This window comes from Leishmania panamensis, assembly GCF_000755165.1.
Source record: "Leishmania panamensis strain MHOM/PA/94/PSC-1 chromosome 28 sequence".
In the NCBI taxonomy this organism is placed as follows: Eukaryota; Euglenozoa; class Kinetoplastea; order Trypanosomatida; family Trypanosomatidae; genus Leishmania; species Leishmania panamensis.
The window spans coordinates 722,836-746,751 of NC_025874.1; the positions used below are offsets into that span (position 1 = coordinate 722,836).

The window sequence follows — 23,916 nt, forward strand, 5'->3', positions numbered from 1 at the left end:
ACCGGCTGATCACGCGAACAGCTGAACAGCATGCGCTCGGAGAAATGAAGTCACATGGTGAAAGCACTCCTCCCTCGTTTCGGCATCTTCTGCCGTTTTCTTTTGTGCTTGCTTACAAGCTCACAAAATGTTCTCCTTCCTCGTCAACAACTCAAAGTCCACAAACTTCGACTACTTGAGGGATGCTTGCTTGCTGCTGAGCGCCCTCGCTGCCTGTCTGTCTCCCTCGATTCGGCTTGCCAGTGAACCCAATCGCCGCACGACAGCCAAGAAGGAACGAAAATTAAAAAAATCGAGCAAAATGCGCTGCTTGTCGAGTGAGTCAAACTAAAACGAGATGGAGAGAAGCACTCGACATGCGGCTGCTGTCTGGTGCGGGCGGGTGAAGGGTGGGCATGTCGACGCAGGTGTACATGGTCGGGTCTGTGGTACTGCCTCACTCTATGGGCCGCCGCCATGGGGACACACAGACACACGGCGCTGCGTAAAGAAGAAGCGAGGAAACATGCCGAAAGGTGTTGTGTTGCGCTGGCGCGGCTCTCGCCTCTCTAACACACCCCTGATCATTAGAGAATCAGCAGTGATGGGAAAGAACGAACAGAGCGACAGTGCAGCCCGTAGCAGAAGAGTGAAGGTCAGACAGCGAGAAAGTGTGTGAAAGAGAGATGCGGCGGTGAGGGTAGAGTTGACGAGAGCCCCACGTGTATGCCAGGGACATGTACGTCCCGGCTCCCATGGCGGGGGCCACCCGTAATCGCATAGAAATGTATATCCTCGACAATTCCATAAAGGGCTCGGAGGCGAAGTTGTGTGGGTGCGTGGGTACATAGCTCCACATGGCCGCGTTGGCGATGACCAGCTCTGCTGGCTAGCACGACTGTGGTAGTCGTCTTAGCGGTTTCCTGCTGAGCCCCTTCTCATCATTTAGAGTGTGTGTGTGCGCGCGCGAGAGAGAGAGAGGAGGTGCAGGCCGTCCGTATGTTTCGATGGGTGGTCGCATGCGCATCTCCTGGCATGAAATGGAAAGGGCAAGAGAAAGGGGAAGGAGGAGTGCGGCCACCCACTGCACGTACACACACACACACATGCAGGCACTGATGCGGCAATGTTTGTACATGCTGCGCGGAGCGGAGTGCCGGGGAGAGGGGGGGAGTGCGGAGAAGTGTTGGGAAGGGGACACGGGGGAGCGACTGTGTGCCTTCCCCCCCTCCCAAACCGCCATACAAACCAGCAGCCGGTAGGAGGGAAAGGGGGAGGGGAGGGGGGGCAGGTGCACTTCACCCGGCAAGCAACGGCTGTAACAGAGATCAGAGAACAAAAAGTGCAGCCACCGCGGATATGGCACGGCAAAGGTAGACACAGAAGACCCAACAGGCGAGTCAGCTATACATCAGCCACAACAACACAACGAGGGCAGACACAAAATACACAGAGAAGAGACGAAAGAGAGGTAAGCGGAACGGGGAAGACGGGCAAGGAACCAGAAGCGCCGTCGCCACGGTAAAAATGAACCTCCTAAAGAGATGCGCAACAGCGACGCACAGTAGGGCAACAGGTGGCAGTGAAGAGAGAGAGAGAGAGAAGCAACAGGAGGTCGTCTAAAAAAGCGCCAGAGGCCAAGCTCATCCACCCCACACACCCACACTCGCTCGCGTCGACCACCACCACCACCACCACCTTTTCCCCTCCCCCTCCTCCTCCCTCCTCAAACACGCTTGAACACAATGCTCTGCGTGTACCAGAAGTTGTCGTTGCGCGAGCTTGGCACAAAGCTAGCATCAGAGGGCTTCTTGACGTACTCCTTCGGTTCCTTGCGGGGGTCATAGCCGCGGTATGGGTCCTCCCAGTACTCCATCGCGGTGGGCCTGTCCTCAACGTAGCCGGCAGGGCGCCACGGCTGGTCGATGCGGAAGTGGGTAAAGACCCGCTCGGGCCGCTTCTCCCGGAAAGGAGTTGTCATAATGTAGCAGCGAGACGTCCCTGTCGCGGGGCTCTCGTCAAAGGTGAACCCCTCGCGGCCGGCGGGATGGAACGGCTCTGCTGGCATCTTCTTCACCCACTCCTCCCGCTCGCGACGTGCGTTGATGCGCTGCTGCTCGTAGATGGTGGCGATGTAGTCGCTCCCTACGTCGGACAGCGTGATGTGGGCGTAGCCGTAGCCGGTGCCCTTCTTCGCCGGTGATGTGTACACGCCACGCGGCGGCAGCTCACGCCTCTCGATGGCCTGCTCGTGCGCCCTTGGGTGCTCTGGCATGTGTGAATATGGAGTTGATTGGAAGCACCCAAAGTACGAGCCGAGACCGGCCGGCTCCGGCGTAGGACTGGAGTAGAGAAACCCGTTCGGGGTCAAGTTCCTCTTGGAGCTTTCCAGTTGCTGACGGCGGCGCACCATTTCGGGATCACCGCCGCGCTCGCCATTCCAGAAGTGGTGGAGCTCCTTATCGAAGAGCGCATCGGGGTTCGTGCCCGTCTTAGGGCGCGAGACAAGGAACGTGGCGCCGTGCGCGCGGGCATCAATGGGTTTCTTGTACCGATCGCCTACGCCGATGTAGGATGGGATAGAGAAGACCATGGCGCTTACTGTATCGGCCAAGAGGCGTGCACGAGTGGCGCACTCGCAGAACACGATAAACAGAGCTAGGGCACAATGGAAGGAGGTCAAACAGTAAGAGCGAACCCTCAAGTATGTGGGGGAGACAGAGGGAAGGGTCCAGAGGGGTAGAGAGAGGAAAGGGAGAAGATAATAGCAGCACGATCATCATGACCACCATGACAGTGCTCAATAGCGTTGGCCCCGTTCGCATCACTCGTTCGCTTTCCCCAGACGTCAGTTCGCATCCACGATGGGCACCAGTCGATATACGCGCACACATTGCCTGCGCACGCTCGTATGAAGCGGAGCAGAAGCCCCAACAGGGCAGTGCTGACGCCCTCCTCTGTCACCATTATCGATGTGGTCGTGCGAGTGTGGTGTGGATATGCTCCTGTGATGATACCTGCACGCGTAGCTACCCCGCGTCGCTTCAACGCTCTTGCATATTCACTGATTATGATCTACTCGTCCCTTTTTCCTCACCTCTTCGATAGTATGGCCGTAAGACACGGTGCGAGTAGGGGGGAGGGGACGGGTTGGGGCGCGCTCAAAGCGTGGGGGGTGTTCATGGGTGGAAAACACACCTACTTGCACCCAGTGCTGCGTTGGTACAACAGAGAGAGAGAGAGACGTTACACACAGGCGCACAAGCATGCCATCCGAGCCCGAGCGTCTGTCTGTGATAGCCGATGGGCAATGCATCCCTTGGGACTCACCATCACCAGTACCTCACCCTTCACACACACGCACACACATACATACAACCACTGGCCCTTTTCTGCTCCCATCCTAAGCCAGCATTCCCCACCGAGCGCGCCAACCTCTTCTACTGAGCCACCTTGATCGGCTTCAAGGTAACGACGTGCACGCCAATTAGCCCTGCCATCGACGTGTAGAAGGGGCCAATCATTTCATCCGCGAGTAACGCATCGACCGCCTCCAGGGCAGCAGCCGAGGATGTGCTACGAGTAATCGACACGTGCGAATCTACGCTGTGGTTTGACTTGCTCGACTGCAACGCTGTGGGAAGGCCTTTGATGGCACTGGTGATTCCCGACGTGTCGAGCGACGTGCCATGCGGTGTGGTAGGCGGTGAGTAGGAGGTGGATCGGTCAGCCGCCGTCGTGGCCTCCCCGCTTGTACAGCTGTTATGCAGCCGGTGGCTAACAGAGCGCATAGACCCGTCCTCGAGGATGACGTCCGGCATCAACGCGCAGACAATCTGGTCAGGATTGAGCAGCAGCGTCTCTCGGTCCCAGCCGCCAAGCGGGACACAGCCGCCGTCGCTACCGCTGTGGTCTTCGCTGAGGCGCAGCGACCCGACCACTTGACGGACAAGGGTGTAGCTGCGCACTTCCCCAAACGTGCGCACCGCGGAGAAGAACTTCTGCATGGTGGCATTCTGTCGATGCGTCTGCACAACGATGCAGCAGCGCTGCCTTTGCAGAGTGCCGACTGTCGCAGCGCTGCCGTCACCTTTCGCAGACGACGACGGCTGCGGCGTGTCCGCCATCTGCAACGCGCTGCCGCGCGCAGTAAGGGCCAGGTGGATTGTGTCGACCAGTGCAGGAATGACGTCGGCGTCGTAGATACAGTCGGCCGCGAGGATCACATCCGCCTCGTTCTCCATGAACAGACCCTCGTTGTCGTCGTGATTCATCCAGTCCAGCAGCGCCACGCGATGAAGCGGTGGCGTCTGATCCCCCTCCTCCAGCCCGCGCTCGGCTGCCAGGGAGTCGGAGACAAGATGGATACCATTTTCCGCCATGTTGAAATGCATGTTGTCTACGATGTCCTCCTGGTAGTCCGTGGCGAGGAAGGACGCGACGTGCTGCTTGTAACCCTCCATGTGGTGCAGATACACTGGCGTGAGGCAGGCCCCCGCGCCAAGCTCTACGATGCGCAGCTGGCTGCTGTAATGTTTCGTTACGCTGCTGCTGCTGCACAGGCTTCGGTTCGGCAGAGGACTTGGCGACACTGAGGCCGGCATGGTGAGTGGGTGCAGGCCGTTTGGAGCTGTCAGGAGCGGCGCCGAGGACTCACTTCTGCTCATTCCACTGCTTGCGCGCGGGAGGCCGAGAACGTCCGCCAGCATGCGCGTCTGCCCTTCCAGCTCCTGGGTGAGCAGCTGAACCATGACGAAGGCTGCTGGCCAGAGAGAGAGCCCCACGTTGGAGAACTGCTCGCTGGAGACACGAATGGCGCTGAACTGGTCAAGCACCCTCGCAGTGGCAGTAGTAGCGGCATCAGAGGCTGGCGTTTGTGGTGGTGAGTGCAATGACAGCGGTTGCTGGTGATGTCCCGGCAACCGCTTCGACGGCGATGTGGGGGGAGAGCGCACAGACGCCAAGGGCAGAAGCTCCTCCGACCAATCACTGTGTACGATACACGGCGGCAGAGAACTGGGCGAAAGGACATGGGCGGGTTCACTATGGGGGTGCGTAGACTGCGGAGCGCTGTTCGTGTGCATCTCAGGCGGCAGCGAGGAATGTGGTGAAGCATCAGGAGAGACAGGGTGCGCCTGGGACGGCGATGAGTTCGCCACCGTCGGGACCACAGACAGTGGCATGGACGGACCAGCGAGTGGTGGTGCAGGGGCAGCAGGCGCGCTCGGGATGAAAGGGGTATCTGGCGCACTAACAAACGGATTATAGAACGTCTTGAAGCAAAGTTCCGGCTCACTGCCATCCCCGAGAACGCTCAGCCGAATGAACTCCTCCAGTAACTCTACCTGCACGGGGTCCTCGCTCGGTGTGGGCAGCAGCGCGTAGTTTGCAGCACACTGCTCCTCCACAGAGGTGATGTACGCCTTGAGCAAGGCTCGCACCATACGACGACGTGGCGGGTACTTCTTCACAACGGGGTGCCGCACAAACCACTCCACAGCGAGCTTCTGGGCCTCGGCGCTGCACCAGGCCACACCGCGACTCTCGCAGTCGGCCTGGAAAGCGCTCAACACATTTTTTGACGGTGTGCTCTGCAGGAAGAGAATCAGCGACCAAGGGAAGGTATACTCAACGTTGTGAAGCGATGGCGCGATCCGGGGTAGATGCTCCATCAAGCTGCACGCAGAATTGACTGAATATGCAAAACTGTGAGAGGGAGAGAGTAACAGAGAGGGGGGAGAGGAGGGAGAAGTCGACCGCAGCACTGATTCGTGCGTGCCAACTACTCCCTCTCTCTTTGTGTGCTTCTCTTCGCTGTTGTACCTCCCAAGCAACCTTTGCCGTGATGTGGACACTCCCTGGATGTTGCTGATGATTTGTTCCTTTGCACGCTCTGTCACTCACGTGCACCCCCTTCCCCGTCCCTCTCTCGCTTTCCCTGAGTTTTTTCTTTACGAGTCTTTGGCGGAGGCAGTCGAGGGCACCCTTTGAATGGCTGCGCCTAAAGGCGACACCGCCGCGTTGGCCGCTTTCCAGGACAGTGTCGTCCAGGGGTAAATGGACGCGAGTGAAGATCAGGGAGCTGCACACGCGCCTGAGGTAGCTACAAGGGGGGTGTGGTGAGCAGTGCAGAGGTGCGGCGCAGTAGACTAGCTGAGAGCGACAACGAGGGAAAAAATAAGTTGATGGACGTGCGAGTGAGTGGAAGCGCAGTGTTTTTGCGGTTAAGTGAAGTGGCAAATTGGGTGAGGAGGACACATATGGCACTGAAGGGGGAGGGGGGGTGGAGGGCGGAGGGCGGACTCACGAAATGGCGGAAATAAGAAGCGGAGTAGCGCCTTCATGATTCCCCTTCATCCACCTCGTCCCCTTCACCGAAAGGATCGGTGTTAAATTGTCGTCATCGTTGATTATGTGCACGCATACAAGCGCGCGAGAAGCGACAGCCCGATGCGAGTTACACCACCATATTAGCGCCCAACAGGCATACACCAACACACAGCACGACAGACAGCCGTGAGGAAGAAGAGAGGCAAAGCAAAAAAAAAGAAAATTCAGTACGGCGTTACACGAGAGGTTAAACATGGCGCTTGCCTCCCTCTTCCTCTGTGCCTGGGGGCGTGTGCATGTGGGCAAGATGAGTGGCATCCTCACTTAGTTAACAGCGACCACGGCGACGTCGGCATCAGCAACAACACAAAGTGTGGCTTCTCAGACTTGAAAGCGATAGCGACAAGAGACGAACAAGGAAAACAGAAAATCCGAAAAGTTTTCCCCCGTCAGAGCGAAATGATGAGTCACCGACAGCGTTGCCAAAAGAGCGCTGACATTACCGGAGAAGGAGGAAAAGAGATGAGGTGGGGCCATCACCATCAAGGAGTACATGGAGTTAAAGAGACTCTTGAGCAGGTGCCCCAAGGGCAACGACTGGAATGGTGAGGAGCGCTGAAACACATATGCCACACAAGCTTGACAGCAGCCACTCCGCGCTGTGCTGGTAATAGCCACTTCCCCCCCCCCATCCCTTCTTCCTCCACCACCATCAGTGCCAGCTCCAACGACAGTGCCCAAAACTGCTGTCACTTGCGTGACTTGTGCTGCGTGCGGAATTCGCGCATGCGGGCCGTGTCCTTCTTCGCTTTCTTCAGGCCCTGTAGATACTCCTCCTGCTCTTTAACCGCCTTCTTCGCCGACCGATCGCGCGCGCGCTTCTTTGCCGCGTCTTTCTTCTGCTCCATGGCATCCGCCCGATCCGTGAAAGTGTCGAGCAGGGCCTGCCGCCGCTGTTCACGCGGCTCTGGTGCTACCGTGGTCGCCCCCTTAATGCGCTCCTGTAGTGCTGTATCTCTGTTGACCGGAATGAAGTCTTCCTTCATGTCGTACGGCAGCTGCAGCTTGAGGTTACGCGAGAGAAGCACCTTCTGCTTGGTGAGGTCCTCGTCCTCCTCAGCGACCCGGTGGCGGCGCTTGATCGCTGTGTACTCCGAGTCGTCGTTGCGGGGAAGAGGCACGTTGTAGTCCAACCGCAGCTCCCGCATGGAGCGCATGCCGACCCACTCCGGATCCACCAAGTTGCGCTGCATGGAGCAGTATCGCGGCGGCTCCACCGACTTCCACGCACGGATGAAGACGATATCAGACGGAAATAGCTTGTCCTCGAAGGTGGCGCGCACGAGCCCTTGCTTACCTTTCATAACAGACTTGATGATACCGCGAATGCCTGACACGGCCTTCAGCTTCGCCCCAATGAACTTCGTCGCCTCCACGTCGCTGCTGAACATGCCCTTAATAAATGCCGTCGTCTTCTCCACCTTAGCTGGTGTGCCAGTGAGCTTCAGCTTCTTCACAATGGACGTAGAGACGTCATTGCCAATCGTGTAGCCTGTGCATGGGATGCGGAAGGAGGAGACGCGCGGATCTCGAACCGGGATGGCGAGAAACCCAGTGTTTGGTGGAGCCACAGGTGCGTAGAAGGCAGCCATGCAGTGCATGTGCAGTGGCGTGTACTTGAGGTAGCGGTGCCGCCCATTCGGGTCATCTGTGGCGAAGATCGGTTGTGTCTGAAAGCGGCGCCAGCCCATCGAAAGAAGCAGCGGATTCTGCGCCTTGAGGATCCTCGGGAACCACCGATGGCGCTTGAGGCGGGCTTGCACGATGCAGAACTCATCTTCGCCAGCGTTGACGCCGCCCGCAAGCAGCGGTATGGCGGGGTCGAATGCCTTGAAGAACTCGACAGGGACATTGTCGATCACAATGCGCAGATACAGGCCACTGAAATAGCCCACCAGCTGGATCTTCTTCTCAATGTCGTCGCCGACATCGTCGAGGGCCTCGCTGATGCGTTCCTTCTTCTCCTCCACCTGCCGGTTCAGCTGGTGGTAATAACTGAAGGTTGTGTTTTTGCCGCCATCAGCGTCGCCAGTGTCGTATTCGTCGTTGAAGGCGCGCTTCTTCGCCATCTTCTTCAGCAAGAGACGCTCCTGCTCCGCCGTGAGGCTCCCACCCTGACGTACAGCGGCCTCAGCGCCTGCCTCCTCGTCGGCGTTGCGCTCCTCCTGCGGATTGACATGGCGCCTGCGCGGACGTGGGCGGTCATCCTCGCCGTCGTCGTCGCGGTTGTAGCGCGTCGCCTCGTCGAAGAACTCGATGCCGTCTTCGCCGTCGAAGCCGGCCTTTGCGGCTGTTAGCTCGCTGCCTCGGCTGCTGCGATTGCCGTTGCGTGAGGTGCCGTGCGTCAGGAAGGTGGAGACGAGGCCTTCCAGCTCCGAATCGGTTCCGCCCAAGACACTGCGACCAGCCTTGCCGTTGGCGGCTACCTCACCGCCGTCGCTGTCGTCGTCGAGGACGTTGTAGCCGTTGTACTCGTCATCTACATCCGCCCCCTCACCCCAACGAGGGGAGCCGCGCCCGCCGCAGCTGCTGCTGCGGCCGTAGCCGATGGACGCCAGCGCGTTCCTCCTCACGGGGGCGGCTGCGGTGCCATGCGTACTCTTCCTGTCCTCCCCAAAGCCGAAATCGTCGTCCCTGTTTTCGGACTCGCCATCTCCGTCAGACCCGTTGGTGGAGAAGCCCGCAACAGCGGCGGCGCCGATCCGCCCGTTACCGTGACACGTCATGGGCTTTTCCCCACGCGCTTCCAACTCAAAGTCCTCATCGCTGGTGTCGTAACCCTTGCTTCCCTCCTCTACAGCATTGGCGTCCTCCTCGTCGCCTCCCTGCGCGCTGGCCTCCCAGTTTCCAGTGACGCAGAGGTCCTTCAGCGAGCGCAGCAGCGAGGCATCGCTCCAGTCATGCCGAATGACGTTCAGTCGAATGGAGTCCGGATCGTTGAGCAGACGGGGTGCCAGAGTAGCCTCACCGCTGCCCTCGTCATCATCGTCACTGCCCCCGATGGCAGCCTCGTCCCCTCCGTCCTCGGGGACGCCGAAGTCGGACAGTCGCGGTATGCCGCGCTGCTGGCGCTCGCGCTTCCCGCTGTCATCGTCTGAGTCGATAACGATGTTGCTGCATCCATCTTTGGCGCCTGCGTCGTCGCTCCAGTCGTCGTCATCGGCGTCGGAGGGCATGCGCACTTCCTCCATGTCGAGCTCCATTGTGTCGTCGTCTCGGAAGTTCATTGGGCGGCGCCGGTGGGGCACAACGCGCAGCTTCGTCTGCGCCGCGTTAATTGGCTGTGCATTCTTCAGCTCCTGCAACAGCCGCAGACCCTCGCCGCTGCGTTCGATCGCCTCCTTCGCGGCGTCCTCCTGGATGTAGATGGCGTCTTCATCGTAGCTGATGCCACCTATGTCGCAGTACGGGGCATAGAGCTTCTTCTGCTTCAGGCTGAGGTGGCGCATGCGGTGGTTACCGCCCTCCTTGCTGTCTCGGCTAAACTTGTCCAGCTGGCAGGGATCAGCTTGGTGGGAGAGGTGCACCACTGGGAAGTCGCCGAGGCCGGGTATGTGCACGAGCTGGCCTGGTTTCATCGGCTTGCCGCGAGCGTAGCCGTAGAAGGCGACGGTGCGGCTATGCAGTGGGTTATTGGCGACAACGTCTGGGTCCGTAATGTCCTCCATGCGGTCGATGACAACGCAACTGTGTGTGTTGCGCCAGGCCTGAATCTTCGGCTCGACGCAGATGAGCAGGCGGTGCAGGCCCAGCACATCGGTCGGTCGGTACATGCCGCGCACCATGGGGGAGAGGCAGATGAGCTTGGCGCCAGCCGCCACCTCGTGCCAGAAGCGATGCCGCAGAAACTTCTTGCGCTTCTTCATCGCTTTTCCGGTCTTGAGAACATCGAGGTGTGAGACTACGCCGAATATCTTGGGAAAGCCGTGCACCTGCGCAATATTGAGAAACTCAAACGTCTCCATCTCAAAGCCATAGCTGCCGTCTACCATGAGCAGCACAAGGTCCGCTACCTTGGCCACGTCGCACATGGAAGCCAAGTCATTAGGGCACTCCATGAAGGTGATGCGGCGTGAGCGACCAGATATTACCGTCACGGGGCCGCGCACCGAGGTTAAGTTGCGGTTTGAGTAGAACTTTACCATGGACCGAATCAGTGTCGTCTTGCCAACGCCGGGTGGCCCGACAACGGCTACCAGCAGCGGTGGCTCGGCCACGACGTGGCACAGTGTCTTGTCCATTGTCGGCACATGCAAGGCAGTCTCTTTCTTCTCAATGGAGCGGAAGAACTTCTGCGCCTTGTGGCCGCCGGCGCTGGGGCCTGCGAACGCCTTGACATTGCTGCCGCGGTTCTGTTCGAGATCGATGCCGACACGGCGCTTGCGCAGCGCATCCTTCTTGGCGGCCTTGTTGCCAACGGTCTTGCTCTTGTGGGGCTTATTTCTCTGTGGCTCGTCCATTTGTCATCCGCAGGGAGGGCAGAGGGGCATGGAAGACAGGGTGGTGCCTCTTTCCTCCACGAGGAGAAGGAAGAGGAACGGGCAAAGAGGAGAAGAGGAGCACACGAGTCACCCCCTCCCCCGCCTCTCTTTTGATTGGCAGGCTTGTTGTTGCGTGCGCCCCTATATCTGCGCGAAGCACCACGCCCGTTAACACAGCGAAGAGAGCAGAGTCAACGGTGGCAGCGTGAGGTGTGTAAAGCAACAACAACAATAAATCGACTCTGAGTACCGAAGTACACTTGCCAGTCAACCATAATCGGCATGAAACGCAGGCGAAGAGGAAGAGAGGAGAGAAGGAGGAGGAGGAGGGGTGAAGAGGGAAGCTGTCAATAAGTGGAAGGCACACACACACACACACGCCAATGCACAAAGGGGTGTGACGCAGGATGCACCGATGAAGCGACACAACCGCTGGGCTTTCCTCCATCCGAAGGAAAAGAAAGGGGAGGGCCCACGATAGACTTCATGGCCTCTGTGCGTGTGTGTGTGTGTGTGGGAGGGAGGAGGATGTCCTCCGTACGACCCCGATAGATGTGTGCCGTCCTCTACTGATCCATATCCTCCCAACAGTATACCACGGAGAAGGCTCTACAAGGGAGAGAGAAACAGAGACCCGCACAACGTGATAGCCTTCACAAAGGGGGGAAAGGATGACGCCTTGTACGTACATTACGCCAACGAGCCGTTGCCTTCCTGGTGCGTGGACAGGCGTTGGAATCGGGATTCAGTCGAGTCAGGCACCACACATGAGAGCGAGAGGGCGAGAGGGCGGCCTCCGCCCACACGTAAGCACACCCACACCCACACAGAAAGAGTAAGCGAAAAGTGAAACCAACGCAACAAGCGATAATAGTGATAGCTTCTTTCCTCCACTTATATATCATCAGCAACTACACCCCTCGCCTTTAACTTTCTATGAGAGCGAGAGTTGGATGCATGTGTGCGACTGGGGATGGGGAAAAGAGGGGTGGTGATGTTGTGCATGAGCTGCACAACTTGCCCGCCCTTTCCCTCTTTGTTTGCTCAGATGCACGTGACCGTGACGCCGGTGCCCAGTTCTCGCTCCTGGGTCCGCAGTGCGCACCTTTTCACAAATTCGTCGCTGAACAACGACTTTTCGACGCGGCGCTGCACGAAGTGGTAGTACAAGTTACCGAGGAAGCCGCGGTTGTAGGGGTTGCGCTTATGCGCGTACACATTCTGGATGCGTTCGCGGGTGGTCGCCTCATGTGTGATCGACTGACACATGGAGACCGCTGTCATAGTGAGGACGATAGATAAGAACCCCGGCACCACAAGTGCCAGAGCACACGCAACCACTTGAAAAGGCGTTGTAATCTTCTCTGAGTGCGTCCACAGGGCGCAGGTGACGACCACGGTCGGCAAAATGCACGCCACCGCGACGACCGACACCAGCGTCACGAACATTTCAATACGGCGGCTGCCCACACAGATGCCCAGGACCCCACAGTGGTGATCGTGATCAAAGCAGCACAGACCACAGATGTAGCAGTGGGCAGCTCGCACAGGGCGATGCATGTTGCACGTCGAGCACCACTTGCGCTCCATGGGAACTCCGTTCACATCTTCCCATATGCTCTCCCGTTGGTTGAGCTCGATATCGCGCAGCGTCATGACCTCGGGTGCAGCAGCAGCGCTGTCGCCGCCCTCGTCGTCCATGTAGCCTGGCTTCACATAGCCGGGATCACTGTACGCCAGCCGGAATAGAAGTGTGTAAAAGAGCGAGACAAGCGTCAGCTCGACGTAGTAGTACGCCGCCATCCATTCTAGCCCCATGTGTATGCAGAACCACCTGAAGAGCAAAAAGCACCCAAGGGTTAATGTGGCCGGTGCTGCGTAGGAGGTGGTCATCCGTGGGGCGCAGATGTTGACGTAGCCGTAGAAGGGGATGCGCTTCCGGAAGATGCGCACGTGCCCAATCCTGGCGTACGGCTCCCTGCCAAAGGCGATGTACTCCACTACGTACGTCACGGGGAAGAAAAGGGAGAACTTCTCCGAGAATGCCTGCTGGCGCTGGGCAAAGAAGGCCTGCTTCGTCTCTCCCGTCATCTGCGTCGGCATGGTCATGCGCTTCTCTGCCTCCACCCTGGCCAATAGGTTGTTTACCTGCGCGCTAGCAGACATCCCAGTGGAGGGCTCAACTTCAGCCGAGTAGAACACGGCCTCCCGAGGTCGCGCGTCATTCTCGTAAATACCGGTGTCGGGGTCCGGCAGCGTCTCCGCAGGGTTGCGGAGATCTACCATGGCGTTGCACGTCGGACACCGCGCGCCGTACATCCTTTCACTAACGCACTCAAAGTCCATTGGATTGCAGCAAGCAGGGCACACAACTCCATAAGTGATGCCCTTCACCGGGCGGTGAGTAGAGAGAGACATTTTCACGGGGGAAGAAAACTAGAGACCAGCACACAACAGAAGGTTAACAACAAACGAAAAGAGCGCGCGCTTCAGGACGCCACGGCACAGACAAGGCGTGGTGCAGCGAAAGGCAGCGAGGAAAAGACGTCCTCCAACAGAGCAAAAGTCCTGATGTGGAGGCAAAAAGCAGACAAGCGAGGGTGGCACAATGAGATGATGATGAGCGCACATGAGAGAGAGAGAGGAAACGTGTGCGTGCGTTCGTGTGTGTGTGTGTGTGTACGTTTGCGAGGGTGGTAGTTGTGTGGGAAGATGTGTAGTGTCGGCGCCTGCCCTCGAGTGGCACGTACCTTCTTTACGACTCGCAAGAAGAACGGAAGGCACAGAGGTTTGGCTTACTGATTACTGCGTCGCTGTTGCTGGTGTCTGGAGAGCCCCCCCCCCGGGCGCGATGATGTTTTCCCCTGCCCCAGCTGAACAAAAAAAAGCGAACAAAAGCCCCGCAAGAAAGCGGAGAAGGGAAGGGAAGACGGCAAAGATGCGGCTCACTCGGGGATGGCAGACTGGGCAACGGCGGGGCAGGTGAGAAAGAGAAAGGCAGAGAAGGCGAAGAAAGATAAAAGAAGAGGAGCGACGGAGTAATGTCCACAGTCTGCTGCACTGGTAAGCAACGGCAGAGACGCGCCGGCACAGAGAGAAGGGTAGTACGCAGTGACGACTGCATACAAGTGTGTCGTGTGGATGATGGTGAGAGAGACTTCCATGAGGGACTCGCCTGCAAGAACGCCCTCATGTGCGCGTAGCGAGAAGTATGAGAGTGGACGGAGGTGTTGCGCTGTCTCGGCTCACGAGCTCGCCAGTGCGCCCTTCCTTTCCTTTGGTTCTTCTCACTCAGAGTGAGCTCGTTTGGCGTAGCTGGCGCTCTCGAGGACATCGTCAACACGCCCGCCCGCATACATACACAGAGAGAGAACAAGTGGGGGAAGGGGGAGAGAAAGAAAGCGAGCAGCGAGCAGGTTTCTAGTGAAACAGCCATACACGCCCGCCGCGCACAGAGACAAAGAGACAGACAAACATAGCGAGAGAATAATAAATGACTCCGCCTTGTCCTTGTGCTGCGCTGTCGCTTCTCTTTTTTGTCGCTGCACGCCTCCCCCCGCCACTGGCACGGCACACACCTCCACGCAGTCACACGAAGCGACTTGAGCACACACACACACACACACACACAAGCACGTAGGCCGCTTAGTGTGAGGGGTGCGCTGGTGTTCACACTGATCGTGTTCTTTCACCTGTCGGAAAGAGCGAGTGGTAGGGGGAGGGAACGAAGGACAGAAAACGACTCGGCGACGACGGACGGATCAAGAGGAGGAAAGAGAAAACCAAAAGAGAAACACAGCAGACAAGGGAGAAAGAGAAGCAAGGGAGTAATGAGGGGGGAAGGAGAGAGGTCAAGGCTGTACACACAGCCGCTCCGCATCAGGTGCATACAGAGATGCAAATGGCCCCCACGGCAACGGTGAAACACAACAGTCGACTCAAATTAGCTGTGCAGCGCGTGGCAATGATGCTGATGTAGGAGAAAGCCCTCCAAGGGGGTCCCTTGAGAGAAAAGGGAGAAGAAAGAACGAAGCGCTCGCTGTTTTCCCTCTTGTTAGCAGGCACGCATTACGCAGAGGAATATTCATTGCTAACAGGGTCAGCACCGGCCGCTTTCCGGCCACCCTGCGAGCGACCAATCCTCGTAGGCGAGCCACGTCGGCAGCGTTCACTGCTGTCCGTCCAGCCCTGGGGTGTTGCACCTATGCACCCCCTCAAAGTGCACGGTCAGGTCCTCCTTGTAGAGGTCTCCGCCCAGCCCTTGAGCGAGCGTGCGCGCCCCGTCGCTGATCTGCAAGATGCAACTAGACACCGCCCTGTACGACAGGGTGGGCGAGGCAGCAGATTCAGTGGATGCGGTCCACACCACAGCAGACGGTGGCCGTCGTCTCGAGGAATTCAAAGGGCGGCCCGATATAAGGAGCCCGGCGCATGCCCAAGCTCTGCTGAAACGATAGAAGTGCTTAGACAGCCTGCCACTCCAACACGAGGGCAACGAATGGCTCGCGCTCGGGTTGCTGCGCCCGCTCCCCCTCCCCCTCATTGTTTCGAGGTATATCCCGTGGAGAAAACTACAAAGCCCCCCCTACCAGCGCCGCTCTTCAATAGGCCAAGATCAATCGTACCCCCCAACTGCCTCGCACCGACACCTTCTCAGTCAAGGTGACCAAGTGGAAAAACACGTTTGGGTGCCACGAGAAGCGCAGGTTGCTGCCGTGCGGCTGCGGAATGTGCAAGTCCATGCAGCGTTGTAATTGTTTCCTCCACACCTCTGGGAGGCTCGGAGAGCTGTAGGCAACTTCAGATCCCATCACTCCCTTGCTCTTGTCCACGCAGGGTAGACTGTAGAGCCAAGTGAGGTGTAACTACGCCGCCCCGCCCACGAGCGCCGTCGCCGCGTAGTCCATAACCGAGGAGCCGTCCCCTAATGACCACTACTCTCTGACACTTAACAGGTCCCCATTTTACACGTCGGAGCTGCGTGCGCGGTGCTCAGCTGGCACCTGTTTCGCCCAGTTAGACGACCACAGTCCACCTCAGCCGCAGCAGCCAGTCGCCGTCACCATGTGGCGTGCTTAAACAAGCTCTGTGGGTGACTCAGCAGGTGCCACAGCCCTCGCCCACTGCTGCTCCACCGTTGCCGCTCCGAATTTGGCGCACAATCGAGTCGCTCCGCACTGTCAGCTCATTCATAGACTTCAGCCACCACAAGTAGTCTATCCACCGTATACAGGGAATGTTGTTCAGTTCCTCCCACGGACTTGGCTCCCATTGTGTGACGAGCCACACCTCGAAAGTGGGGTGCGCAAACCCGAGCGCGGACCTCACAAACTATTTCGGAGAGAGCAGCGCTTCCACTCGTGCGGTGGGGTCCCACGAGCCCTCGTCCCCGGCCGGCGTGATGTCGGTAAGCTGACCCCCAACATCAAGGTGCTTGAGCGCGATAACAAGGCAGACACTAGCGATGCCAGCGCCGACAGTGGGAACGTCCGTGCAAGGCTCTCTCTCACAGTTCATCCGGGACGGCGTCCACTTCGACACCGAAAGATTCAGCGATGCAAAGCCGCACTGGTGGAGCACCTCGAGTGCTACCAGCCTCTCGGTGGAGGGAGTGGAGAGTGAGAAGCGCGCCTTTCTGATGGCGCTGCTCATGTTGCTCGTGAAAAGAGAGCATGTGGGCGAGTGCGTACATACGCCCCTGTTCGTCTGTGACGACGAGGTAAAGGGCAAAGAGAAGTTCGGGGTTGAGTGTGTTGTGGGTTGTGGGCAGGTAAGGAGGCGAGGAGCGAAGAGGGGAGCGAGAACAGCAGCAGCAGAGAGGGAGCATTCTCGGCATCCCCGATAAGAAAGCAAACGGAAAAGAGATGAAGGCGAGGCGTGCGCTAAGCACGGGGAGAGAGAAGCACAGGCTCACTTGGCAGATGGGTTGTCACGGGTAACAAGTGACACGCGAAGCTCATTCCTCTCGGCGAGAGGATGCTGGCGGTGGTTGCGTTTAGCTCACGCAGGGGCATACGCTGAGCCACTGCACAGCGTATGTCGTGGCTGGGCCAAACCAGAAGACATGACATCGTATGAGAGAAGAGGAAGAAAGAGGAGGCTGCTTGGCTTGGTGCGTCTGTGTTCCCGTACTGCTCCATTAGGGAAAGAATGAGGTGGCCAGGGGAGCCTGGAAGAAGGTAAGAGAGCGGCGGGGAAGAGGGGCGAGAAGCGCAACCGCACCCACCACAACACAGTGACGGGCGAGAAGGGTACGTCCTCCGCAATTTGCCGAGAGGACCGCATGCAGCGCAAAAAGAGCCTACGCGATGCCTGTGGGAAACCAGCGCGGGAAAGGGACAGAGAAGACCCGTTTGCACCTCTACGCCACATCGTCACTCACGCCATCACTATTCACAGAGGAAGCAGCGACCACAAGGGGCCTTGCCGCACGCGCACCGCCCTCCTTCAGGGCTGCCGTTGCTCCGGCCTCCAGTCGCCCCACTGCCGCCCCCTCCGATCACGCCGCCACCGGCTCGTCGACTGTGCACAGATGATCCTACCAACAGGTGAGAGGATGTGTGAGGAGGAAAAGGCGAGAGCGAAGAAGTGTGATAATATCTCGCATCCGTCACCTCTTTCCTCAGCGCCCCATAAGAGGCGGTGGTTGTGGATGGAGTCGATGATGGTACACTCGATGTCCCTGCCGCACACAACACATCCAGGTGCACAGGGACTTTCGTCGTCGATGTGCAGTGAGCCACAGGGGCACGGCTGCCCTCGCGATCATCGCCGTTGATTGCGCGCCTTTGAAAGCAGCCAGTGGATGGATGCATCGTCGATGGCAATGGCCATGTGGGAAGCACCGAAGATGTCACTACGGGGGTCTCATGGGTGCGATACCTCCACGCCGCAGAGCCAACCAGGCCGTCTCGATAGGATGAGCTTTGGGTCCATTCCGCAGTGCTCTCTGAGCCACCCTCATCGTCATCGTCATCGGCGTCCAGCTCAGCCAACAGCTCAGCCAGGGTTGGCAGTTCTGGTCTTCGCGCGCACTGCTGCTGCTGCGAAGAGTGCTGCTTTGCCACCTCTTTTCGCCCGGCAATCATATCGTCTGCACTGGCGTCCGTTGGCGTAGACGATGCATTCTCAAACACGAGCGGCGGGGCTGAGCCGAAGTCTTTTGCCGCGTCGGCGGACGACGTGAAACGATCGGAGCATGCGCGGCGTCTAGTGCGGTGCACCACAGCGCCAGTCGAGCCGCTTTGGAAAGTCGGCTGTGCCCCGAAGATGAGGGGAGGTGGCACGACAGGGTCGCTGCTGTCCCCATGAAGAGCACTTGACGCTGGCACCGTCGCGGCCGGCGCTGCACCTCCGTTGGTGGCGAACACGTTGGGGGGCTCCGGCATGACCGCGGAGAGAAACGAACCCCTACTCGCCGACGCTGCAGACGGTGTCGGAAGATGAGGTGAGAATGATGGCCGTGGTGGTGGCGCCCTCCCAGCTGTGGCGGCAGCAGCGGCGGTGCGTGGGCGAGTCGGCGACGACCGATTTGAGCTACTGCTGCTGCAGGAGCTGAAGACGGGCGACAAGGGTGGCGACACAAGAGATGGCGAAGAAGACGCAGTGGAGGAAGACGTCGAGGACGAGAAATGCGGCTTGGCAGTTTCACTGCTAGCTGCGGCACATTTCTGGCCCCCGCTTCCCTTCTGCCACATCGATGAATCAGATGGGCGCTGAAACGCTGGCTGCTCTCCAAAGTCAACATAACCACTGCCCCCGGCTTCGCGGCTATGGATGGCATGCTCAAAGCAGCTCTGCAGTACCTGAAATGCCTCGGACGCTTGCGAGCTCGGGTTCTTGTCCGGGTGCACGCGAATAGCAAGTTGCCGATAGCGACGCTTCAACGCCGCTGCGCTCTGCAGGGAATCACGACCAAATATGCGAAAAGCGGCTTGGTCCATCACAGCAGTGTGAATAGGAGTTTGACGGAGTGCAGCCGTTGCTGACACACCACGCCATATCAGCAGTACCCACTCGACTACTTCCTTATCAGTGGCACCTGCCGGGTCATGCAGAGCTGCCAGTGGGGTTATGTGCGCTGAAGAAGAGACTCCATGCGAGGAGTTAGAGGTAGGCGAGCGCATGCCGCCTTGACTATGTGCCTTCTCCCCAGCCCCTGACCTCCAGAAGAGAGGGTGTAAAGAACCTTCGCTACACAGTGCGGACATAGACATCGAGCAAGAGGGAGAGAGAAGAAAAGGAAAGTTGGAGTAGGAGAGAGGGGGAAGGGGTCACAGAAAAAGTGAGAGCGGAAAACAGGCGTCGGGGCTCTTCCGTTCGGCGACAGGACACACCACGAAAAATGCCCACACAGAGAAAGTCAAATAAGCCTCAAAACCTCCAGCAGCGGCACGCAAGTACAGCGTTGTGCGACGCTCTGGTTACGGTCCTCTTGCCTCGGGTGCCGCTGTACGGTCATCTTGCTTCCTTCTTTGCCGATAGAATCCCCTGAGTGGAGAGTGGCGGGAGGAGCTCCTCACCACAAAAAACTGCTGTTCTCCAGGGGAAAAGGCGGGGATCAGTGGAGCGCATTGAAGTGGCAAGGAGAAAGTGAGGAGGCTATAGTGCAGCTGCGCGACGACCACCAACAGGGGAGCCTCATGAGAGGCCCCTCCCTCATCCCTGTTTCGGGGGTGTTCGCGTCTGCACACGTGTTTGAGGGGATGCAGAAAGAGAGAAGGGGGAAGCGAACAGCGTGCGACGAGACGTCTAAGTGGGCCTATATGGATGCGCTTCTTCGTAGGATGCCTGTGGGTGACTCGCACATGTAAACTATGACCACGTATACTGCCACATGCGCGCAGACACGCAGGCACATTATGCCCCGCAGAAGGCCTGACGCGGACCCTCTCTCTCCTTTTCAGCGTGTTACCCCAACACGATCACCCCTTCCCCTCGTCAGTATCGCTCCACTGCTGCGTTGACTGTTTGTCGCCGGCGCATCTCGTCCACCGCCTGCCGCGCAGCACCGTACTGAAGCACGAAGAGGATGGAAAGCGGTATTTCGTGCTCCGGCTGGCCATCGTACTGTGAGCGGCAGCGATAGACGAGGGCAGCAACCCGCTTATCGCGGAACTCGTAGAGAATGCTGTCCTCTTCGCGCCAGAAGATGTAGTGCGTAAGGTCTAGTGGGGACTCAGAGGCACCCATCGCACTGCTGCGGCCACCTGCACCAGCCCCCTCACTCCTCTTTTTCGTGTTGCGGCTTCCACCGTTGTGATCCTTCCGGTGGACTGCGGCGGCTACGTTGTCACCGCTACCAGCCCCTCCAGCGCCGTGGCCAGGTAAGAGAGGCACGGCATGCTTCGGCAGTGTCACCGGCGCATCGGTAGCACGCTGCACCTTCGCCAGAACAGCAAACATGCTTGGGTGGGCAGCGAAGATGGGATGCTCGTGTGTAGCCATGGCCTCCTCAGCCGTCTGCACCGAGCTCTTCTTTCCCTCCCGTTGGCCGGCAGCATCTAGGCGATCAAGTACATCCTCGAGAATCTGCACGGTCAGCTCTAGCGGGACGTTGCGGATGTATTCGGAAACGAGCAGAAGGCACTTGGCGCGCGACGACGCGACGCGGCCGCCGTCCACGACGCTCGTCAAGATGTCTGTTGGCGGAATACCCGAGGCCGCCTGCCGCCACACGCGCTGCTGCAACAGCTCGCAGAGCGGACGCAGCGCCGCTGGGTAGAGCGTCAGCCCGTGCGCGACGTCCAGCACAGAGGAGAGGCCATAGAACTCTTGCTCCTCCTCCCCGGTGGCGTCTTCGCCGTTGTTCTGCAAACGCACGACGCTGGTGAAGGGACTCTCGCGCAACGCCAACCCCAGCTCATCACGGTCCACCTCGTTCATTTTGTCGGGGCAGAGCTGGTCCATCAGGTGGAGAAGGCCATCCACGTCCGACGCTTTCATGTCAAACACGCCAAAGTCAACAGTCACGAGACCATCGTCGCTGTCATCGTCGTCGTCATATTCGTTGCTGCCCGGCCCAACGGCACCGCTGCGACGGCGCGTGCCCCAAACACCACCAGTCGAGTTGTCGTCTTCCTCCCCGCTCTCCTCATGGCTACCCTGCTCCCTGTCGAAGTCCGACATGTCACTGTCCGACTCACCCTCCTCATCCATATCAGAGGAGTTCCCCACATCATCGCCGCTGCTGCCCAGCGGACTGCTATCGTCGAGCACCTCATCTTCCCCGCCACTGTCGTCACTTTCATCGCTGCTGTCTTCATCGCCGTCGCATACCTTCTGGCGTCGCTGGGCAGCAACAGCGGCAGCAGCCACGGACTTCCGTAGCTGACGCCGCTCCGTCCCTTCTTCCCCCACAGCGCTGTCGCCCTTGCTTCCACCATCAAGCGCAGAGTCACCACTGCTAAGTTGGCTACCGTCACCCCCCACGTAGTCGCTGGAACTGAAGTTGATGCCATCATCTTTCTCGTCATCGCGACTTACAAGATCGGCGTCTTCTGATGCAGGTGAAGAAGGGCGATCTGGAAGAGATGGGAAGGAGACCGCACCCGGCACTAGCGCACGGCGCCTCGGGTGTGAGCTCGGTGGCGCCTCTACTGCACTGTCGTCACCGTTGACAGGCTGACCGAACTTGTCGGATGGAAGGTAGCGAAGCTCAGTGTGCGCCTTGAGTCGTCGGTGGTGTCGCACTAGCAACTCGGACGTGGCAGGGAAGTCCGTGGCTCTCTTGCAGGTCTTCTCGGCCAGCCTTACCTCACCTGGAGAGTAAGCAGGCTCGGCTCGCCGAATAGCAGCAGTAGCTGAAGCGGCAGAAGTGGATGAGGTCCGCAGAGCCATCGAGTTCAGGTTTGCATCACTGCTACGCGATCCTATGCCGCCATGCTCTTGGTTGCTCCGGTGGTGAGCCGTGCTGTCGATGTCAATCGGCTCCGGTTGGCGGTGACGCTTCGGCATTATGAAGGATGTGAGCTCCTTTTTTTCGTTCCCTCCCGCACACGTGTGGAAAAGTGCGTGTGCCGGAGCCTTTGATAGAAGTTGTGTAGACTGGCAGGGGTGGGGGGAGCGGTAGGCGTAGGGAAGCAGCCGACACAATGAGGGGTCCGGCAAGAAGAGGGTAGAGGAGAAAACACTGTGGAGCTCAATGAGCTTCGCAACCTTCAGGTCGCCAGCCAAAAAAAGCAGGGGGCAGCGAAGAGCACAGAAATGAAGGAAACAACGAATAATAAATGAAATGGTGATGTGGGCCCACGCAAACATCCACCACCCGAGGAGATGTGCGAACGGGAGCGCGCTCACGCACACAGACGCAGGCAGGCTTCTCTCCACCAGCACCACCTACCACCGCCTCGCCTCCACTCCATCGCCGCAGCATGCGAGACGTTCACAGCGGTGGAAAGCCACTTAGCAAGGCAATGCGACCAGAAGAAAGGATAGCACAAGCGAAGGGTCATCAGATAGTCAATATCTCTACCTGGGTGTACCGGTAATGCCAAAGCCCAGAAAGCGCGCATGTGCACGAGAGGCATACACCAGCACCCCATCGTGCCACGCGACCCCATTCCTTCCTTCAGCCCTTTGGGGGGCGATTATTTCTTCACAGATCTCCCCTGTGCCACATGCACGCACACAATACAACTGCGCGCACGGGAGGGGAAATACACATCGACACCAAACACATGACGAGAAGCGAGCGGGTCCATCGTGGGCAAGGCACAGACATGGATAGCTACAGAGAAAGGAAAAGAAAAGGGCGGAAGCATACCCCGTTACTGCGAGGAGTGCGAAGGATAAACACGCAGCTAGGGCGCACATGTCCTTCTTAAGCCCGCAGCAATGTGTCCACACGCTCAAGCATCATCTTTTGGCTGTCCTTCTCAGTCGCCCTCGAGTCTCGTATTCCGCACCAACAACTCCGCCCCTCCAGCGTCCCACCACCTCCTCCGCCCTCCACGCTGAGACCAGCTTTGCTGCGCCTAATTCAGACGGCACGGCCTGGACAGACTTACCAGCCGTCTTGCCACGAATGAAAACACTCGACACGTGCGTGCCTGTGGATATGTATAAGGCGTGCGTGCTCGACACGTCCAACATAGCGACACGACGAACTCCGCTGCAGAGCGCAAAAAGAAAAAAGGGAGGGGGAGTAACAGACAAGGTGAAGACTAGCACACGCACACATGCACACACGCAAGAAGCGCGCCGGGGCGGGATGAGCTGGAGAATTATGCTGCATGAGCAGGACCGCGGCAGACAGTTTGAAAACGCAAAGAAACTTCATAAAATACGGTCCGATAGGAGAGGCAGAGAAGCACCACAGCGGGTTGAGCAAGAGAGAGAGAGAAGGCTATGATGAGCATGAGCACCACGGTGCAATCGAGAGCCTCAGTGGGCGAGCATCAGCAACAGTAGTGGGAACAAAGAGACTGAGTATGGAAGGTGGCACTAGTCAAGAGAGATGAGGAAAGGGCGGAAGTCGAGAAAGCACAAGACGAGAAGAATGGGAAAGGAGGAGCAGCGGGCAATCGAGAGAAAAGGGGGAGCGGCACCGTACTCCCTAGCAGACTTCACTGCTCCCTTCCTCCTACTCTTTCATCCCCAATAAACTTTTCCATTGTCCATCGAGTCTCTTCTGTGTCCTCATTGCCTCTCCCTACGCCCTCCAACTGGTCAACGACATGGCACGCCATCACCCTGCGCCAGCCTTTTCCCTAGAGGCTCACCAGTCATCATCCATACGCTTGCGGGCAATAGTGATGTGAGACTTGCTCTCCGCCTCCTGGTTTGCCATCTGACCTAACAGCTCCCGCACCGTGCTATCCGGCACAGGTGGCTGCATCTTGCCCCTCTGCACAGCCTGGATAATGTGCATCTCTACGGCCTGGGCGCGGTCAGCCTTGACCTGCGCGATGCGCTTCAGGCGTTCGCGGCCCTCCGCACTTACGAAAGCGCGGAGCATGTTCTCCTTCTGCTCCTCAAAAGCCTCCATGCGCTCCTGCTGCACCTGCTGCTTGGCCATCATCTCCTGTGCCTGCTCCTCAGAAATGGGCACGCGCGACATGATGAC

The 23,916-nt window shown here is 58.6% G+C and overlaps 7 protein-coding genes across 7 annotated transcripts; all 7 read right to left on the reverse strand.

The window, feature by feature from the left end:
* Positions 1-1,705: 1,705 nt before the first annotated feature.
* Positions 1,706-2,572, reverse strand: LPMP_281970 (hypothetical protein; the record flags this gene model as incomplete). The annotated part of the gene is made up of 1 exon (XM_010702235.1): positions 1,706-2,572. The coding sequence occupies one exon, from the start codon at positions 2,570-2,572 to the stop codon at positions 1,706-1,708; it is 867 nt and encodes a 288-aa protein (XP_010700537.1).
* Positions 2,573-3,419: 847 nt separating this feature from the next.
* On the reverse strand, positions 3,420-5,651 carry LPMP_281980 (hypothetical protein; the record flags this gene model as incomplete). The annotated part of the gene is made up of 1 exon (XM_010702236.1): positions 3,420-5,651. The coding sequence occupies one exon, from the start codon at positions 5,649-5,651 to the stop codon at positions 3,420-3,422; it is 2,232 nt and encodes a 743-aa protein (XP_010700538.1).
* Positions 5,652-7,058: 1,407 nt separating this feature from the next.
* On the reverse strand, positions 7,059-10,829 carry LPMP_281990 (hypothetical protein; the record flags this gene model as incomplete). Its single annotated transcript, XM_010702237.1, has 1 exon — positions 7,059-10,829. The coding sequence occupies one exon, from the start codon at positions 10,827-10,829 to the stop codon at positions 7,059-7,061; it is 3,771 nt and encodes a 1,256-aa protein (XP_010700539.1).
* A 1,065-nt stretch (positions 10,830-11,894) lies between these two features.
* On the reverse strand, positions 11,895-13,196 carry LPMP_282000 (palmitoyl acyltransferase 4, putative; the record flags this gene model as incomplete). The annotated part of the gene is made up of 1 exon (XM_010702238.1): positions 11,895-13,196. One exon carries the CDS (start codon positions 13,194-13,196, stop codon positions 11,895-11,897), a length of 1,302 nt encoding a protein of 433 aa, XP_010700540.1.
* A 4,043-nt stretch (positions 13,197-17,239) lies between these two features.
* LPMP_282010 (hypothetical protein) lies at positions 17,240-18,976 on the reverse strand (the record flags this gene model as incomplete). Its single annotated transcript, XM_010702239.1, has 1 exon — positions 17,240-18,976. One exon carries the CDS (start codon positions 18,974-18,976, stop codon positions 17,240-17,242), a length of 1,737 nt encoding a protein of 578 aa, XP_010700541.1.
* Positions 18,977-19,790: 814 nt separating this feature from the next.
* On the reverse strand, positions 19,791-21,806 carry LPMP_282020 (hypothetical protein; the record flags this gene model as incomplete). Its single annotated transcript, XM_010702240.1, has 1 exon — positions 19,791-21,806. The coding sequence occupies one exon, from the start codon at positions 21,804-21,806 to the stop codon at positions 19,791-19,793; it is 2,016 nt and encodes a 671-aa protein (XP_010700542.1).
* Positions 21,807-23,568: 1,762 nt separating this feature from the next.
* Positions 23,569-23,910, reverse strand: LPMP_282030 (hypothetical protein; the record flags this gene model as incomplete). The annotated part of the gene is made up of 1 exon (XM_010702241.1): positions 23,569-23,910. The coding sequence occupies one exon, from the start codon at positions 23,908-23,910 to the stop codon at positions 23,569-23,571; it is 342 nt and encodes a 113-aa protein (XP_010700543.1).
* Positions 23,911-23,916: the final 6 nt, after the last annotated feature.